General features: G+C 27.5%; 2 protein-coding genes across 2 annotated transcripts; one reads left to right on the top strand and one right to left on the bottom strand.

The window, feature by feature from the left end:
• The first annotated feature begins 8,813 nt into the window (after positions 1 to 8,813).
• LOC132941638 (anoctamin-8-like) lies at positions 8,814 to 21,049 on the top strand. Its single transcript, XM_061009779.1, has 16 exons — positions 8,814 to 9,027; positions 9,201 to 9,326; positions 9,393 to 9,467; positions 14,708 to 14,793; positions 15,146 to 15,312; positions 15,377 to 15,600; positions 15,696 to 15,919; positions 15,998 to 16,186; positions 16,263 to 16,415; positions 16,508 to 16,643; positions 16,835 to 16,890; positions 17,069 to 17,143; positions 17,224 to 17,421; positions 18,765 to 18,962; positions 19,054 to 19,185; positions 20,083 to 21,049. The coding sequence occupies exons 1-16, from the start codon at positions 8,934 to 8,936 to the stop codon at positions 20,206 to 20,208; spliced, it is 2,259 nt and encodes a 752-aa protein (XP_060865762.1). The 5' UTR covers positions 8,814 to 8,933; the 3' UTR covers positions 20,209 to 21,049.
• Positions 11,107 to 13,023, bottom strand: LOC132941956 (HIG1 domain family member 1C-like). Its single transcript, XM_061010221.1, has 3 exons — positions 12,816 to 13,023; positions 11,563 to 11,660; positions 11,107 to 11,492 (listed from the first exon to the last, which is right to left on the bottom strand). Exons 2-3 carry the CDS (start codon positions 11,630 to 11,632, stop codon positions 11,308 to 11,310), a joined length of 255 nt encoding a protein of 84 aa, XP_060866204.1. The 5' UTR covers positions 11,633 to 11,660; positions 12,816 to 13,023; the 3' UTR covers positions 11,107 to 11,307.
• Positions 21,050 to 21,567: the final 518 nt, after the last annotated feature.

Below are 21,567 nucleotides of genomic sequence, written 5' to 3'. Positions count from 1 at the left end.
TTATATGACGTATATCTATAATAATCTTAGTAATACAATTCATATGTTCTTTTATAAAACTCCTAAAATTATACGACTTATATGTATTAAATTAATTATTAGTGGTATATTTCTTGAATTTAGGATGTTGTAAATATTTCAACAGATAGTTTGAGATCTGAAATTAAAGTTGCATTAAATTGTTTAAAATTAACAAAAAATGATTTTGACTAGGTACCTAATGATTTGAAGAATTTTGTTGAAAAATATATCTATCTGAATTCCGAATTTATATAAAATGTTACAAATTGCTGTAAAAATACCAATAAGTTCGGGGAGTTCAGCCACATGTTAACCTATTTTTCATCAATGAGACAAATTAAATATTGGTTAAGAACTAATCAGTAATATATGGGACAAGAGAGGTTTAGTATTTATCTATTTTGAGCATTGAAAAGATATTACTAATTCAATGAGCACTGAAGACTAGGATTATTGTTAATAATTTTTCAAAAAAGAAACGGCGTTTATGCTAATATAATTATTAAACAATACAATTTTGTTTATAATTTTTTATTTAAATTATTGAACTCATTAGTTTAATGTATTAATTTGTGGATTATATTTATATTGGGTATTGTTAGTAGGTATATTAATTATGGGGGTGCTTGGGCGAAGCCACTGCGGTTCGATACTGCTGATAAAATTCTTGACCCTCCAGAAAAATGTTCTTAGTTGCGCCCATGAACCCGACCAATATTATCTGTAATAAGTACTAATGGCTATACCCGATGTCGTAAAAGTAAGCGCTAGCTAATTCAAGGGTCGACTTCAAATGTACCCGAAATTAGAAGCCAATTCAATGTCACCGAAAAACGATGCCACAAACCCTTCCCGAGTGTCAAAGAATCTATTGATATAATTTTTATTGCAAAAGTGCAATAGTTTTTGAGTTTATAAAGGGATGAACATTTAAACAGACAAACATTCGCTTTTATTTATTAGAACAAATTATGTTGCTATTAAAGTCATTTATTTTACTATTATTAATACAGTAACTGTCAGTAAGTTGAATTAATTTTTGCCAAAAACATTGCACTTAAAAATGTCATTGTGTGTATAAAATATACTACCTAATATATGTCGAAACTCATTAATGGTCGAATCGACTCACCTGTTCTACTAAACAAGATTAATTTTTTAATACCCGTTTTTAATTCTTGTAGTGTCTTCCCAGTTCCCTTTTCATATCCCCTTTTGTTCTGTGAATTATTTATGAAACAATCCTATACAACGAATGATATCATTATCATATGTGAATAGCGAACGAAGATCCTTCGGTGAGGGACAAAACCAGTTCCATTATGTATATAATGTTTATCACTATATTGTTGTTTTTATAATTTATACTGTTACGTACTTTAGCTTTAAGATTAATATCGAATTTTGTATTGGGCTCGTCCCGTTTTATTCGGGCCGTTTAATAATAATAAATAAACATGTTAAAAGTTTCAAGTTCCAACGAATAATATTATTTATATTATTTGAGACGATAAAGAAATGTAAAGAGAACAAAAACTCACTACTGTACCAAGTATTACAAGAAGTTCCATTATCTAGAGTATAGGCTCAAATCGAGGAAACCTCCATGTGTCACTGCTACTGCTAATAATTGAATAAGTCCAAACTTCTGTGGCTCCGTGACATTGAAAAAGGAATGGGCAGAGCCTGAAGTCAGAAATCAGGAGCTTCTAGATAACCCTTGTAAGATGTTAGATGGAATGTAGATACCAAGGCGAACATGCCAACATGGTTGACAGTGAATTGCATCAGAACAGGGCAAGGCAGGCGTGGACACTTTTTACATAAATGGAAATACAGATATGATCATTCGTGTGACCGTTTGGGAGACCAATTAAACAATGGATCACATAGTGACGAAGAGTTCAAAAATACCCTTCCCTTAAGGCCTAACTGGTATCCACAACGTCACCCCGGAAGCTATAGAATAGATCAAATCACTAGACATAGACATATTATTATCTATACATTTCAACTTTTGATTGTTAAATTGTGTAATTACCCTGATTGTGACACTTATCATTGTGATTATTGTGATTATGACCAAATATATAATGATGTGTGTTTATGAGTGCCATACGAAATAAATAAACTCTCACGTTTTTCCATGCAGTTTTTTATATAAGTATTCTATAGGCATATTTAACTATTACATTTAACTGTAAAATAATTTATAAAATTTAAAAATTTCTCAAGGCTATAAATAGTTCAAAAGTAGTCAAAATAGTTCCTACCATGTATGGAATATGGTCCTTTAAACATTTGGTGAAAATTTTGAGTGTCTACGATTATTTGTTATTGAGTTATAATAAAATATCAAAAATCGATTGATCAGAATTCGTTAATTTACCGGTGAAATGATCTAATATCGTAAACATTTTATAATACAAACGCTCCAAAAAATTTATGTTACTTACCGGTAAACTTTTAGATTCTGAGTGAAACGATGAATGTATTGATTTTACAATGATGTGTGTTTTTTTTTTTATTTTTTTTTTTTATTTTTTATTTTTGTGTCTGTGTACACGATAAGTAGTCGAAATAATGCTTCGATTTTCGACTTCAGTATCTTGTTCGATGGGAAAGTGAATATCGTTGATGCATTGGGGAGGTCAAAATTTTAATTTCCCAGTAGTTTTCAAAAGCGATGTGAAAAACAAAAGAAAAATTAAGGAAAAACGGGAATTTTTACGCAAAATCGATTTTTAACAAAATCGATTTTGGTTATTGGTGTAACTCTAAAACAAATGACCGTAGATGCATGAAATTTTCACTGGTTGTTTATATTAGCATTTTCTATACACCATAAAATTTTCCAAATATTTTGACTCTTTTTGAGCTGTTTACAGCCATTGTCAGTTTTCAATTTTTTTAGTTTTTTTTTCTATAAATATCAATAAAATTTTATCTATTGAGTAAAAAAGCTTGAAAATTGGCAGATGAAAAAAATTAAAAATCCTTAGTCACAGTTTTTAATTATAAGCATTTAAAGTTCAAATTTTGACAAAATACGGAAAAATCACGAAAAATAGCAAATTATTTTGATGAGAATTCATAAAAATTTTTCTTTTTAAATCTAAGATTTGAAAATGTAATATAAGATTACTCATAAGTTTGTCTACCTTTATCAAAAAAAAAATGTCTAGAAGAAACTTAAATTAAATTTTTATGAGCGTCTGAAATTTATATTTTCACAACATTTGATATTTACTCGATTTCTCATGTAACGATTTTTTTATTTTATTGTAATTAAAAAACGAATGACTGTAGATACTTGAAAATTTCACTGAATGTTTATATTAGCATTTTCTATACACCATACAATTTTGAAAATATTTTGACTCTATTTGAGCTGTTTACGGACATTGTCAGTTTTCAATTTTTTTAGTTTTTTTTTCTATAAATATCAATAAATTTTTTTATTAGCAGTTGAAAAATATTAAAAATACATTTGCACAATTTTTTTTTATAAGCATTTAAAGTTCAAATTTTGACAACATTTATCAAATTTATAATTTATTAATTATTTTGTGGTTAAAAATTTATAAAATGTTTAACTTTTATGGCTAAGGATTGAAAATTTAAAACAAGGCTCCACGTTAATAGGTTATATATAAATTACTTTATTCACAATAATATCATCAAATATACTTGGTAATATCATAGGGTGACTGACCGTTTTCGCTCAGAATCGTTTTTCTTATACAATGATATTATATCATTGAATTCAAATTTAACACCATCCATTACAGTGACCCACTTGTAACCTACCGTACAGCAGAGCGACATCCACTTATCCACCTTTTTTTATTTGCTTTCGGCTAAAAAATTGAATAATAATTAAAAATAGTTGGTGAAAATGTCAAGTGTCTACGGTTATTAATTTTTGAGTTCCACCAAAAAAAATAAAAACGATATTTTCAAAAATTGGTTAGCGTTGCGTAAAAATTACCACTTTTTCACTTTCTTTTGTTTTTCTTGACGCTCTCTAAAACTATTGGAAATTTTAACCTCTCAAAAATAATAGCTAGATTCACTTTTCTACCAGAAAAGATGTTGATATAGTCATGTCAAAAATCGAAGCATTTTTACGACCCCAAATTTGACGACGGACAGAAAAATAACCATACACATCAATGTAAGTACAATACATTCATTCGCTCCGCTCAAAATCTAAAAGTAAAAATATTTGGTACACCTGTATACTACGAAACTATATAAATAATGAAATATAGAAAAATGAATTGTCTGTCAAACGTAGTGATATGATTTTCCGTAACCTTTAAGATGGAATAAAATATTATTACCAAATTATAATTTCTTTTGCAAAAATAACGTAGTATCTACAGACAATTTTTTTGATGTTATTTTTAAGACGATATCCAGAAACTACAAGATATTTTAATATTACAGCTTATTTGTTAATTTTTTTTTTGCTCAAAGATCTTAATTTATCATTTTATTAAAGTTAGCCGTTGAATAAATCTAGAAAAAAAATGAGTAAATAAAAATACTTTTATTATTACCCTGCATACTCAGTAAATAATTAATAATGATAAATTACCTTTAATAATACCTATACATAAAAACATATCATAGGTACTTAGTAGGTAACCATAAAAAGTCAAAACCAAACTCCCCATAATATACAGACTCGATATACTGTATAGTAAATTCCTACTTTCCATCTACTTCGTGAATTGTCATTGAGTAAGTTACTATATTGGAGGTGTTAAATACTTACATTTGAATTCAATGTTAAATTATTATACCCGATAAACGATTCAGAGTAAACACTGTGTATTAGACTTCATCGTATTTCCTAGTTTAAAAATTGAGACACCAAATTATTAAGTTATTATTAAATTAACATGTAACTTAATTCTGAAAACAAATAACAATAATATAAAATTATTACTCGTTTAGTGAACATTGTTATATTAGAGGTAGGAAAAAAATATAGGTAGTTTTAAACAATGCGTTATATTATTATATTACTATTCAGTACTGACTACTGAGTAGGTATCAAATATACGTTTTAAAATACTGTTTAAAATATAATACTTGTTTAATATTTTACATAAATAGGTACCTAATGACATATGATATACATGTACATTAAATATAATATCCAAAACATTGAGAACTGAATTGTGCTAAGTTTAAATTTAAAATAATATGTAGGTATTTATCTATTGTCCTTTGTGATGTAAAGATATTATTTTAGGCAATAGGTAACCTATAGGTAGGAACTAATTATTTTTTCAGATGAATTCATTTTTTTTATAATTCTCGATATTTAAAACAGTAACTTAATATTTTAAAATTAGGTACTTATCAAAAATAATTTAAACTACATTTTTACATTTTCGTAATTTGGAAAAAAATTTAGTGAAATTACATAACACGTTACTTTCCAATAATGGTATATACTATATAGTATAAATTCGGCTTTAAAATTGAAAACAAATGATAAAACTCAATTTTTAACAACCTATATTATATATTAGATATATTACTACCTATATGATACATACAAATTATAAATAAAACATTTAATGGAAATGAAACTATTGTCGACTAATTTTAACAAGGGGCTAGCTATTATAACCTATTTGCGTCTACATTTCTCGAGCCCTCGGGACCTCTCAAATATGTTTAAGTAAGATCCTCAAAATTGTGATTGTGACACTATGTAACAACTATAACCACTAATATAATAAAAATGTAATTAAATGACAGTTAATGTTGTTAATTTTATTGGATAGAAACCGAATAAACAGGGTACCTAAGCAAGGAAAGTCTGGTCAACTGTGGACAGTAATTACTAACTATATATAGAATAAACTATTAATTAATCAGGTTAGGATTTACATTCAAGAACTACGTGAATTAAGCTTTTAATTTAGGTTTTAAATATTCAACAGTAGGTACCTGCATCAATAGTACTTATAGATAAGTAATGACTATTGACAGTATAATAAGTTAAAGAGTAAATGGGTACTGACTTTGCAACTAAATTATATAGGTACCTATAAAATGTATAATAAGTACAAATCTGTTCATTATTTGATTACAATTTTGGGAAGATATTTTTAATATATTTATTTTTAAAAAAGTATTTAGATTATAGGAAACGTTTGAAACCCATAACCAAACATTATTATTGTTGGTTTACGGTTTTACAAATAGATATTTATAAGATATTGTAGGTACCAAAAACTTAAGTATAAAAATTAAGTTTTGCAATATATATTTATTATTTAGCTATAAAATTAACATAAGTAATATTTTAATAATACAATAATTCAAAATACCTAGTACTCAAAATACGTTAAAATACTATTTTTACTATTTAAATATTAATAAATCAAGGAAATTATAGTACCTATCTTTATAAATATAGTATAAACATATAGTAAATTTATTCAATAATAAGTACCTACCTAATTATTCTAAATGTTAAATAATTATTTTTTGTATATAACTATAGGTACCTATTTTTATAAATATAAATAAAATATAAATATATTTAGAATTCAGTATTATTATCCTTCAAAGTTACAAAATGCAAATATAAGATTAAAGTATTTGTAAATTGTGTAAAGTACTAGGGTGTATTTTACTTTCGTATGTATATGTAATAGTCAAGTTATTATAAACACCTACTTAAAATTATTGCTGTACAATGGTATGGAACTACAATAAAAGTTTAAAAAAATCATATTTAATTGAATAACATAAATATTAAAGTATATAAATACAATAATGTGTAGGTTAGGTTAGGATATGTATTTAATACATATCAGTATATCACTTATACAACATTGACTAAGTGTTTTTAGTCTTTGATACATATATTTATAAATTATAAGTAATGAATATTAATCATTAAAATTGTACCATAGCTCGACCATAGGTAAACAGTAAAGTTTCATTATATTAGATTTTTATTCATTTAATTAATTATTTATTAATTGATTTAACATTATTTACATAGTCACATAGATTATGTCCTTGTCTAATATCTAACGGACAAAAATTCTTTGAAAAATAAATACGATGGTTTGATACGAAATCTTTGCATAAGCGTAAATTATATTGGTTATAACAACCAAGGGATTAAACAACCAAACTAAGCTTGTTCTGTACATAGTTAGCGTTCAATATTATATTCAATACCTATTGTCATTATCGTGGAAACATGACCATATAACACATAACATTGTCAACATATTATTATGTGCCCACTAAGGCACTAAATATTGTGTGTGTGTAATAATAATATATACAATATACATATAGTAATACAGTAGCATATTGCTAATAATATACTTACTATAATCTGTAGGTACCTAGGTACGTTCTATGACATTATATATATATCATTACAATTGATTGATTAGGTCAAACAGACGCAGTCATGCAAATGTAACTACTAGATGGTGACGGACTGACATTAGAAATACCTAGCTGATATGATTAGATAGTCGTATCGATTAAGTTAATATTCTACATTTCTACGAGCTCAATGAACGCCAAGCAAACAGGAAGGTAATCAATAAGTATAATATTTTTCGATGATCAACAGTTTGTAGGTACTTACATAATCTGATTTCTTGAATACAATTATTGTTAATGCTTTATTTAGGTAATTTATTTTATAATACAACATGATTCCTTTAACAGTAAACATTCTGCACTCATTATATCATAAAAGGAATAAACATTTTTGAAAATATTAAGTGGCTCTAAGAAATTGTAAGGCGTAACATATATAAGTTATTTGTAGGTAATAGTTATTATTTAACTTTAACTGTAGCTGTACTCTGTAGGTATTACGATTACCTATGTGACACAAATAGTAACATGTGTGTTGTACTGTTGTCTTCATTTCTGGGTACCTGTAATAATATAATATTCTAAATTTAGTGTCTTAAAAATTATTTAAATATATGAAATATGAACGACAAGATGTAAAAAGCGAGCAAGTAGGAAACGCTCTGCTGTACCCATGGACTACGATATCTAAGTCCGTGGCTGTACCTAAATTAAGTGTCTATATAGAGAAGTCACTGTAATGGTCAATGGATGCTTTAAATTTGAATTCAATGATATAAGATCATTGTATGCGAAAAACGATTCCGAGCGGAGACTGTCCGCCAGTCAGCCTGTATAATAATAATATTTTTAAATTACAACAAAATTGCTGAAATCGTTATTCTCTGTTTAAATAATATCTAATTTCGTTCAAATTTGAATTTAAAATATCTTTTTTTTTTATTAGATAAAAACAGACTTCTACTAAATAGAAATCTGTGGATAAAAATGAGGTATTTAGAATCTGTAATATTTATATACAAAACAATAAGTAAATTTGATAGCTAAGGTACAAAACATAAAATTGAGTGAGGAGGGAGGGCCACCAGTGTGGATACGCTCTAAAATTTAAAATATCTATAAAAATAAACTGGGTTAACGTATTTGTTAGATTTTTTGGTTATAGTTCAAACTATTTATGAGAATTCTTGTTTAAATTTTCAATCTTTGGCTATAAAAGTTGGACATTTTATAATTGTTTAACTACAAACTAGTTTGCAAATTTTAGGAATTTCGATGAAAGGTATACTTATTTGGCCTCAATTATTCCCCTCGATTACCGCTGATAAGATCGTGGTCCTATCCATATCTTTATTATCTATAGGGTGATACCACAATTATTGTTATCAGTTATCATTTATCTAGTTGATTTTACTCAATTTTAGTATTTTACCGACTTTTTCTAGTGAACTATTGCGTATTTCTACAATTATTTAAAATGAAATGTCATATAAATATTATAATATAATAACATAATAACATAATAAATTATAATGAGCCATGCAATTAAAATGCCAAAAAAAACTATTAGCTTGCATGATATTTGTAAGAAAAATTCAAAGATTCCAATTACAAATCCTGGATACAGTAAGTACTTTCATTAGAACAGTTAAAGTATATTGTTTAATAACTGTTCCTTATATAAAATGGCATGAATTAATCAATAATAAACTACTACATAATATATTACCTTATGAATTTACATTGCTTAAATAATATATGTACCTAAATCTAACTAATTGTTTGCTTCATTTTAATAGAATCAAGCAAGATAGGTAACCAAATGAAATCTCTTGAATTATTGACTATAAAACCAGAAACAGATCCAGATGATTCATTAACATATTCTAATATTTCAGTTCCATCAACTGCTACAGAGTTGACAGGTGACTTAAAAATTAAACATAATGTTCTTTAAAACAAGAATTTTACTGTTTATATTTATTTTTTAGAAACATCATCTCTAGATAAATCAAATTCAGCTGAATCTTCTTCATTGATATTAGATACACTCAGTCAGTCATCAGGTATGGATACCATAAATTTTAAAATTTCTTATATAATTAAAAACATTAATGAAGATAAGGTCAGAAAAACTTAATTAAACCAATAAAAATTTTTAGCAATGAAATTGTAGTCAGAATCAACTCAGTATAATTTTTAAAACAACCATTAATTATTGATATAAAAAAAAATTAAAACTTCAAAAATAATTGATAATTTATGAATTAATAATTGCTTAGCCTAATCTAATTCAGATATTATGAAATAGTTAACACAACTATTATTTAATATTCTAACACCAAGAATTTTGGTTATATTTTATTCATGTACATAATTATACACTTTACTCATTGATTTACTTGATCAATTAAACACAGTTAGTGCATTAAAATGGTTTAGTGTTCTCTTAATTGTCTTAAAATAATTGTCCATACTGTTGTCACCTCTTAACTTAATAATCTAATTGGCTGCACAATAGTATAATTTTAATATTATTGGATGAATTAAGCTCAATATTTGAGATTCTTTTTTAATAAATCTATATTGATCGAATTATTCTATTTTTTTATTCTTAATATTACTTTCAGTTATGATACTTTGAACGTTAATTAAAATTTTTAATAAGATTGATAATTGAAGAACCCATTCTCAAAGTATCCTTTTACCAACACTATTATTAACAAAAGTTCCATAGCTTCTACACAACATTGTAACTTTGGTTTGTTCTTGGAGTGGATTATAAAAAGTATAAACTATATATATTTATAGGAATAAACTAAACTAATACTTATTATTTTTTAACCATTTTCAAATATTCAAAAACAATAATATACATAGAATATTTTTGGTATTGCCTATCAATTATAATATGATTGTGATATCTAACCTAAGTTAATATGTGCCTGGCTGCCTTCAATATAACTATAATATTTTTTCAATATTTTTGCTTGAAAGCTAATAACATTTTTGTGAAATAGATACAATATAAAAAATATTTAATAATTCTCTTTTCACTTCAAAGTTTCAATATTAAAAAAAAATCTCCAAGGAATACACATGTTGATCTTATATTAAGACTAACAGAATTAAATGTGATTTGCTAAGTATAAATGTGCTATAGCATCCTCATAATTTTATACTTTTTCAATTAGTTATTAGTCGATATGCCTTAATGTCTATTCACGCTCTGTAGCTCCTACACTTCTACTTCTGTGGTCTTAATGATCAATATTGGTATGACACATAATGTATTACAGATATAATATCTAGAATTTTGTTGTAGCTTTGTAGGTACATCTCAAAAATTGTGAATTTAACAAAAAACATTTTAGATAGTGTAACTTTTAACTACCCCCTACCCAATGGATGCACCACTGTTGACACAACTATAGAATGCAAAAAAACTAACCAAGAATAACAATTTAGCCAAACCATTTAAAACTACAGCACCATCTTGTTTCAATTCGAAATAATTGTAATTAAATAAATAAAATATAAAATAAAAACAATCTTAAGTTATCCAATACTCACAAGTCACAATTTCTGAGAATTTATAGGCATATGTGTACATTCCTAGATTGATTCAAATTTACAATATTGCCCAACAATATTTCTAATAATACATTAACACCTATAGGTTTACATATAAATTATAAAATATCATAGCACTTAAGTTTTATAATTATTAAGATATTGACAATACTATTTTTGATCAGTAAACTAACAAACATAAAATGAGTTTACACTATATTTTAGTTATATACTTACATAACGTTACATTTACACAAAAACAAATTAAATTATTATTAATAGTGATACTATTTAATAGGTAAAACATTTTACTAACAAATCATATGTGTTATTTCAGCTTTTAGATTTTTTTGAAGTTATATCGGTATAAATATTATATAGAACACCTATTCCAATGATTCCTACAGCTGTTCCTTGAGCTGCTAATCGTAGTTGAATAAGGTACAAGGATGTACGTCCCTTGCGAGATTTAAATTTGTATAGTCCATAAGCTGCTACTAATCCAAATCCCAATATTCCTGAATATCAAATAAATGCATACAATATTATAAACTTAAATATCAAACAAATTTTTTTAATATTACATACCAACAGGATACAAGGGCATCTGTTGAGACTTTTTGGTGAATCTGCTAGAAAAAGAATTATCTTCCTCCATAATTTTGAATATTCAAACTCAAAATTTACTGAAATATAAATAAAATTAATATAAACCAGTATACCTAAATATAATTACTAAAAAATTAAAATTGATAACAGAGTTTAGTTATGACGTAATCTTTCAGTTTTTTTATAATACCTTCTCTAGGTTATAATAAGTTAAAATCATATTATCTAAAAATTAATAATGCTAATTTATTGAGAATTTGTAAGAACTTTATAATCTTTTTTATTCTGTAGAAAAAAATCTAGTTTAAAAATATTTACTCAACGAGACAAAATATAATTCTGAGCTGTTTAAATTAAAATAATTAATCAACAATTGTTTATATTTTATTCAACATTTATCTCACATTTTTTTAATTTTTCACTTATTATACCTACAAATTGTATTTCTATTTTTTTCTCAAATTTAATATTCCTTTGATCAGTGGTTCATAGATATGTTAGAATGGACAGCCTCTGGGACAGTCTATCAACATTTTTTATGCCCAGCTGTTTAAAATGTATAGGTAGGTAAAAATAAAAAATAAATCAACATTTATATGTCAAGAGATATTTGTTGTAATATTTAATAGATTTTTTTTAATCATTTACAATCTAGATTAGCTAAAATATTATAAGATATCTTCTCTACATTGTGGTTTAGAAATTGAATCGGTTAATTAATGATATACTGATATGGTGCATTATTTTTTTGATAATAAAAGGAAAATATGATCAAATTTAGTTGAAAGAAGTGAAGAAGATAAAAAAATGAGAACTAGAAAGTTCATAACCTATAGCTCCCTTGCAAATAAATATACTCATCCATACAAAATTAAAGTACTAGAACCGCCTTGCCCTTGACGTTGGTTAATCAAACGCTTAATTCTTTTATTTATTTTCAGATTTCATAGTTTAATTTATAGTTTTACATTTATACTTAGTTGTATTACAAATTAACTTTTATTTTTTGGTAATTAATAATTATTGATGAATTGTTCTACATCAATATATCTCTTTAACCTACTATAAAATACACATTTTTGAAGAATATAATAATTCATGTAAAATACAAAATTAAAATTATGAAGAAAAATATTGATGTAAAAGAAAATCGGGTTTGAGGTCGACACTGAACATAAAAATTAATATATTGATAGGTATATTTATTTAAGATAAACTATAATGGTACTCACCAAGTATCCGTCCTCGGAAAATAAACCAATTGAGTATTTCTGGTAACGTTAAACTAGGAAATTATATCTTCACTTGTACTAGTTGCACTAGGTCATAGTGTTGTGAACTTGAAACTTCAGTCTTCTCAACGGGAATTATAGTAACATACTAATATAGTGTCGTTAGAGGTTTGACCGAGGCGCATGACGCAATACCACTTGCCTTGTATTGTGCAAAAATTGATTACATATCTATATATTTACTGTTATCACTTATCAGTTATCACCGTTCCGTGATTTTAAGGCATATCCGGTTGACAAACATAAATTATAATAATATATATGCCATAAATAATAAATTAATTACAGACTACAGAACAATCATCATATTAACAATAATTAATAATTATATTAACATGGTGTTACGGAAGCGCAGTATTTGTTAAGTCAATGTGTCGAGTTATTGAATTGAAATTACAAGAGAATATTGTTTTCTATGTGGCACTACTGCGCTTCCGTATGGTGTGGCTCGGTATGCGTAAACAGAAATTTATTGAACATTTCAAAATAGTTAAAACCGTAACAAAATGTATTTAATTTGTCATGTTTCATAAGTTAAAACTTTAAAATATGATGGCTTCAATTGCTCAAATATTATTTATTATTATGAATTCCTCTATTTCAGATACCTGTTGGCTCTTAACTCCCGGCATGATGTAGATAAAAGATTATTATAAAATGTATTTATATAAAAAAATGATCTTTCTATATTTAAGACTTGAAATTTAATACGAGATTCCTCATAAGTTTTTCTACCTTTAACATAAAAAAGTTTACTAGGAAGTCAAGTTCATATATGATATATGTAAGATGAACTCTACATGGTTAGGTTAAGTAATTGCTCATTACTACACACTTATACATGATACACTCATGAAACTTACCATATTGCTGCAGAGCGCAAGAGCAAGTTCCCTAATTTTTATTGAAATTTTAAAATTTAACATTAATTATTAATTAGTATGAAAATACTCATTCTAATATTCTATTAACCCCTTAGCATGAACACAAACTGCAGTACCACAGCGCAGTGCTCGAATTGGAAAATTTTATGTACCGGAACGCTCATAAAATTAATATGCGGATTATAATATTATTTTAATTTGTGTTAACTTACAATACAATATAATTAGTTAAATAGATGCAAATAATATGAGTAATTTTCAGCTTAAAAAAGGTGGATAAGTGGATGTCACTCTGCTGTACAGTAGGTTACAAGTGGGTCACTGTAATGGATGGTGTTAAATTTGAATTCAATGATATAATATCATTGTATAAGAAAAATGATTCTAAACGAAAACGTTCAGTCAGCCTATGATATTACCAAGTATTCAATAAAATGTTATACCAAAAGATTCCGTGAGACTTAAAGGGTGTTTATAGTTTATTTTTTCAATCCCTATACCCAGATAGCTAAAAAGTAGCCATGCATTTTTTCAGCTCACAAATAAAGAATATTTTTGTTGTTAATATATAGGTTTGCCCTTGGTGACTTATAATATTACAAATATTTTTATAAAAAAAAAACATCTTTGTCATGGGCAACGCTAGTAACAAATGTCAAATATAATTTATAAACATTTAAGTAGAATACAATCATATCTCACATGACTAAAAAAGGATTAAGAAAGATAATAATATTTTATTGACTTATAAAGTTATAATTTCTCATGAGTGATGGTTATTTGAATACATTTACATTATACTTGAAATTTAAGTACATAATAATATTATGTATTTAATATAGTACTAAATATAATATATTTTAACAAATTATAATGCAAAATGAAAATTGTTGAAAACAAGACGTTATATTTATATTATGTTTTTAAAATTAGTTGTTTGATTTTCAGCATCAAAATTAATACGCAGGAAAATACCAAGAGCTGGTCACTTAATGACTCCACGGCACTTATGGATCCAATCAATTCCACCCAAAGTAAATAAATGTATAATTAGTCCATAGTCAACTATAATACAAAGCTGATTTAAAAATTATCAATATAATGTTATAAATAATTTTTTTTTTACTGAGAAAACAATATACACTTATAGTTTATAATAAAGTAATTATAGTTATCACTTATCGATCTCTATAGTATATTATACAATATAATGATCAATTATTATAATGTATAAGATGAGTCACCATGTAATCGTTTTTCACTCCTAATATAATTTAAACTAAAAAAAGAAAAATCAGTTATCCCTCTATATAATTTACTATTAACCTATTCTAATAAATATTTTTAAAAATTATTATTTATTATTATTTTTTTTATTATTTGTAGGCTTGCGATGTGGTTTTAACATTCACCAAAACTACTGACTATAAGACTATCGAATGGGTAAAATCACTAATAGTAGACGAGTCTAATGGTTTCAGTTTATCTGTGAATGTCCAATATCATTCATCAACCGACTCATACTGTTTTTACTTGACTGCTTCATTTTATGTGTAAGGTATTTGTTATGAGTGATCTAATAATATGTAAACATAATTCCATTGTTATTATTCAAAGTCTAATGAAAGCTGCTCAAGATGTACATTTACCAAAAAAAATTATTGGTGGTGGTGGCCTAAGAGAATTTATACTTTCTGAAATGAATATATTTGAAGGAATCGAGGATCATTCAAATTTTTTCACTATGCAAGAAAGACAAACATTGATTTTATATGTCTTAAATACACACAGGGTACAAAATTGTGATTGGCTCACAGAGCTAGTTGAAAGCCAACCATTAAGTAATGCTGAGTTTGTTATTTGTTTTACATAAAATATATTTTATTACTTTATTAGACATATAATTACTATAATTACAGTATATATTTTTGTTCAGTTTCAGAATGTATGTCAAATGGAATAATTGAACATTTATTCCCAGTTCATGAGAATAAGACACTAAAATGGTTGCGTATTATCTGGGTAAAGTCTTTTTTCAGCTTACAACCTTTGGATAAGGTTTGTGATTATTTTGGTGTCAAAATTGCCATGTACTTTGCATGGATTGGACACTACACTGGTTCATTAATATATCCAGCTATTGCTTATTCCACATTTTGGGTAAATATATATTATATTTTTATAGAATAAATAATGTCAAAAAATAGTTAAAATTTAATAATGAATCTTATCAAATAGTTTGGGTTTGGAAGAAAACTGGATCAATGGACAGAAGGAGTATGGTTTGTTGTGTTGGCCTTTATGAATGTTCTCTGGCTGACAGTATACTTAGAAACATGGAAACGCTACTGTGCTGAATTAGCCTATCGATGGGCTACACTAGATCAAAGACATCAGTTTCTGTTACAACCTCGTCTAGAATTTAAAGTAAAGTTTAACAATGATTTATAAACTATAACATTATTTGTTCTATAATTTTTTTTTTAATTTAACTTATTTTTAGGGTCATCCGCGAATTAGTCCGATAACTGGTAAAGCTGAATTATGGTATCCAAATTGGAAACGAAGGCTGTTCAGTTATTTTGTTAGTGCACCCATCATTGGTCTATGTTTGGCAGTAGTCTTCATTTTAACAATATTACAAATAAAATTACAAGTAAATTAATTTATTTTTTGCTCTTGATTATTTCTTAAGTGGTAATATTACATCACTATAAATTATAATCGCATATGGTTTGAATATTTTAGGACTGGTGGGATTCATACATTGAAATAAACGAATATCCAACATATTTAAGTTACATTTCCAAAATTATGTTAGCCCTTATCATCGCTGTACTTGATGACATTTACAACATTATTGCCGTGTGGCTGAACGATTGTGGTAAGCTGTTTTTAAAATGTTTAAACATTGTCGTATTGAATAAACTTTTTCACGCATGCAGTAAATACAATTTATAAATTATGATTAAAATTAAACTTATTAAATGGACCATTATCAAAAATAGTTATTAAAAGAAACTGACTGGTTTCTATTGAATTTGTTCATTCTTTATGTACACATGCTGCATTTAGAAAACTATAGGCTGGACACTGAATACGAAAACCAGCTGATCATCAAAGTTACACTGGTTTGTACCTGTTTGAAAATTACTATTGTTAATAAAATATTAATCTGTGAATAATAGATATTTTCAATTGACATACCAGGGGGTGGCTATATTATTGTATATTATTACTCTGTGCGACATACACATCATGTTATATGATTTTATCATGTTATATCATTAATGTATAAATTGTTTTTAGTTTCAATTTGTCAACTCGTTTCTGTCTCTCTTCTACATCGCTTTCTATTTGCAAGACCAGGAAAGACTTAGAACGGTAAAAAAGTTTATTATTTATTTTACTGAATGGTTTGTAATGCTCACTCTTATGAACAATGAATACAATTTGACGTGCAGCAATTAGCCGTGCTTCTAATCACTAGACAGCTAATACGCAACATCAAAGAGTCGGCGCTCCCTTACGTGCTAGAGCAAATCCGTTTCGCCAAAATCAGCTTTGACCTGTTTGGTGCATTGACACCATCTGACGGCCCAGCCAAACCAAATGGCGAGCGTGTCGTATCACAGCCAGAACTTGAGTGTTCAATGTTTAAAGTAAGAGCTTTTCCTATTCCTCTTGGCGCGATACTCACTTGAGTTAACTACCTAGACATAATATGACATATACTCCCTAAAGCCATATTTTTTTTAAACCTATAGCACACTCCTACGGGGTGTCATCAAGGGGTGGGGCGGCTAAGGTGGTAGTTTCCCCCACCCATACAACCATGTAGCTTTTAAAAAATTTTCTTATCTTTTTATAGTTGTAACTAAACCGTTTTTTCTAATCTTCTGATTACATTAATACTAATACAATTGTGTAAGAATGATGCTAATATATTAGTAATTAATAATTATTAGTATCATTCATACAAAAGTAATTACTATAATAATAAGTAATTATTACTTATAATAATAAGTTAAATAGTTCAATTTTAATAAATGTATATTATATTTTGTTGTCTAAATATAATATGCAGTTATAAATTGAGTAACCATAATCTCTTAGGGAGGATGCCACACCATATGTGTGGTCTTCATCTTAAAAACATACAGCATGGCAACTGCTTTTGTTCTATTTTTTTGAAATAAGCTTTGATAATAGGGTGAATTGATCTATTATATAACTTAAAAATAAGAACATTATCCGTGTTTCTCATGGGGTTTTTTTTTACAATATTTTAATTTTCATTATTACTAATAATTTAGGGCCCTGTGTATAGGCTCTTTTGATACTTAAATTTTAAAACAAGTCGTGAATATTTTAAAATTTACAAAAAAATTACAACTTTAAATTGGTCTAACTTGTTTTAAAATTAAAATAATGTCATACCCAATCAGAGAACACAGTTATGCAGATAACATTTTTTAAGTTTCATAATAGGTGAATAATTCACTCTAAAATTTAAGCTATAACAATAGTACAACATATAACTAAAAGTTCTAAACTCAAATTTATTGTGTTGTATCTTGTACATTTATAAGACGGAAATATTACATGCTAGCCACGCTACCTACTTTGGTATTGAGAAATCCTCTTAAAACATATATAAAAATAAATATATATTTTATAATAATATGCAAAAACTATGAGTTTAAACAGTTTATTTTTATTACTCCTTCCCCTAAAATGGTTCTAGAGACGGCCCTGCCAAACGATAGGAGAAAATTACATTCCCCGATTACTCATCAAAATTCTGATAAATAATAGTGTTTTATAGTTTTTACTCAGTCTAGTAGTAAGGTGAAAACTTCCACGCATATAATCCTCTTCTGCAGGCTGTAGCATGTCGAAAATATCCGGAATTATAGGTATTAGGTCGTGTATAAAATGTCCGTTTAGCATCTTTATTGTTTACCATTCTTGAAATCATAAACTTCCCGTTTTGTCCACGTAGTTTGACGGTACATTCTCTGAACACTTGGAGATTTTCATCCAGTTTGGTTACGTGGTAATGTTCTCGTCAGCGTTTCCTCTGGCCGCCCTGTGCGCGTTCCTCAACAATCTGATCGAAATACGTAGTGATGCATTTAAAATGTGCTATGTGTACCAAAGGCCATTTGGTCAACGGATCAAGGACATCGGAATGTGGCAGGTATGGAGCCGTATCTCATCGCTCTTTACAATATTATATTTTATGTGATAAACCTACAGACAATTTTTTGTTGTTCTTTCGTTCTGCACAGAACATCATGGAAGTGATGGGATTCATCGCGGTGCTTGTAAATTGTGCCCTGATCGGTCTCAGTGGTCAAGTCCACCGATTGCTGCCTGACATGACAGCGATTCAAACAGTCTTGTTGATCGTCGCTCTCGAGGTTGGTTGATACTTCAAGTCACATTTTATAATAATATATATTATTGCAGTACTTGCAGGCATTACCAACTTGGTAATGTTCGTACAAGCCCTTTTTTATTCATGCAATACCCCCAGCCCCTAGCCTAAACACATAACTTCTAATGACACGTATCTAGTGGACTATTGTAAAAGGGATACGGAACTATTAAGTCCCAAAATATATCCTCTTTTGTGTAAATAAATGTACCATATTTATATCATTATAGATCCACACAATCCACTCCCTTAAATAACCTTAGATACGCGATACGCCAATGCTACTGCCGGTATGACAGTATGTAGTACAAGATAAACCAATTAAATGGCCTCAATTTGAATTAATTGTATAGTCAAAATAATCAAAATTGTTATGTTTATGGATGTTTTGATTTGAAGGTTTTTAATTTTTTTTTAATAATGACTGTAATTAAACTTTCAAACTTACTTTATATATAATATAAATAGAACCCAGTGGCGGATCCAGTGCTAATTTTTTTTTTTTTTTTTGGGGGGGGGGGGAAAGTACAAAATAATTAACAACATCAATATTACAGTCATCCACTACAGTGGAAAACACGGGTTAAAAACATATGGCAACTACGGTGCTTGGGAAAGAGGGCAAATGCTGCATTTACAGATCTGGCATTAATAGAGCCATCATGAACTGTATAACATCACCAAAGTTGACTATGTATTAATTGTAGACTGAACTATCACAGAATAGGTTAAATTTGTTTTTACTCTTAAGTTGTTCATAATAAGTACCCGAGGAACATTGTTATCAAAATAGCACCCACTATAAAAAAATCCTTTATCCGCCACTGCATATGACCACACCTGATGACGTGTTTTCATAATATATCTCGTTACTTTGCAGCATATAATGTTGGCTTTCCGATGCGCACTAAGCTGTCTGATCCCAGACGTACCACAATGGATAGCCACTGAAATGGCTAAGACCGAGTACATTAGACGCGAAGCGGCGTCTTCCAAGTCTCAGTGAAAAGGAGCCACCAATGATGGATTAAATGGATCTCACCGGTTTTGTTTAAAAACATTTGTTTTAAACTGATGTCAAACGCTTGTTATTCCTCGTAACTTTCAATAGTTTGTCTATCACTGTGCAAATTATTTATGGGCACTGCCATGCTGGCCAGGCACACACTTATGTATACGCTAGAATAGCGTTCATTGTAATAATTTGGCCATAATTTAAATAATTCGATAAATTAATATTTATTACTTCGTCGTTTTTTGATCACCATATTGTTTTCATACATTTTATTATATATTTATTTTATCACGTAATTTCTAGTCATACTTATTTGAATATTTCCATTAGTTTATAGATACTTACAAGGATTTTTGCATTTTATGTACCTACTTACCTGCACAGTACATGGCAATTGTTATTATTAGTGAATAAAGCTATAGTTGTTACTTGTTATATTTACCAACAAAATGTTTTTAATTTTAACTGATTTAAAATAATAATAATCTTTTTGATAATATCTCGTTTTCCTATATCATGTTATTCTCTTTTTATATTATGTATCAATGAATTTCCATTACTTTTCGCACGCTCCATCACGCAACTTTGTTCACAAATAAAATAATTCATATATTATAAGAAGTTTCTTATTTATTTGTTCCGTGTTCGTATTTATACAACATCATATTTTATTTACTTGTGTGTATAATACTCTTTATTAAATTATATACACTTATAATTACTTTACATACTACTTATATATATATTTATTTAATGAAGTTGTATTTATTCATGTTTATGATTGATATCTATTGTTATTTTGAAAACTAAATACAAGACTGATCTCTATGAATCTACTATTATTTTGTAAATTGTGGTTTCTCTCACAAGTTAGAAAAATGTTTCCGCAAGCTAATGATAAATTTTGTTTTCATGTCAATTCAAATGTATTTTATTTCAGTTAATAAATACTAGGTATACCCCTACCACAACCACCACCACCTAATGACTCCAATCTTTTACAGCGAATAAATCAAATATTAATTTGAAAAAAACTAAAAAACAATTGGCAATTATTATTTGGGATTGATTGCAAAGTATTGGAATATTGTTTGAATTGATTCGATAATGCCGGGAGAGAATAACTTCAACTTAGTAGTTTATGTTTTCAAATTTGCAGGAAAGTAAAATTAAATACAATGTATAATGTGTAGTTATCCAACCATCTACATTTGCTACTATTTACTCTTTACTCTCAGTTACTCAAGTAATCTTGCAGGTTTTTTGGAGTGGGGGCTAAAGCGCTTATACTTATAAGTATACACTAATACACACTCATAATGTACAGACGATCGGCCTAAAACAGTACTT

The sequence above is a fragment of the Metopolophium dirhodum genome, chromosome 3 (assembly GCF_019925205.1).
Source record: "Metopolophium dirhodum isolate CAU chromosome 3, ASM1992520v1, whole genome shotgun sequence".
Taxonomy (NCBI): Eukaryota; Metazoa; Arthropoda; class Insecta; order Hemiptera; family Aphididae; genus Metopolophium; species Metopolophium dirhodum.
Note: the sequence above shows the minus strand (reverse complement) of the source record. Positions and strands in the feature narration are given on the sequence as shown.

Coding starts and splice junctions, on each gene's coding strand:
- LOC132941638 (XM_061009779.1), top strand. CDS start 8,934: ATGAGCCATGCAATTAAAATGCCAAAAAAAACTATTAGCTTGCATGAT. Junction 15,601..15,695: donor AGTTGAAAGCCAACCATTAA/GTAATGCTGAGT, acceptor ATTTTTGTTCAG/TTTCAGAATGTATGTCAAAT. Junction 16,644..16,834: donor CGTGTGGCTGAACGATTGTG/GTAAGCTGTTTT, acceptor TGCTGCATTTAG/AAAACTATAGGCTGGACACT.
- LOC132941956 (XM_061010221.1), bottom strand. CDS start 11,632: ATGGAGGAAGATAATTCTTTTTCTAGCAGATTCACCAAAAAGTCTCAA. Junction 11,493..11,562: donor GATGCCCTTGTATCCTGTTG/GTATGTAATATT, acceptor TTTGATATTCAG/GAATATTGGGATTTGGATTA.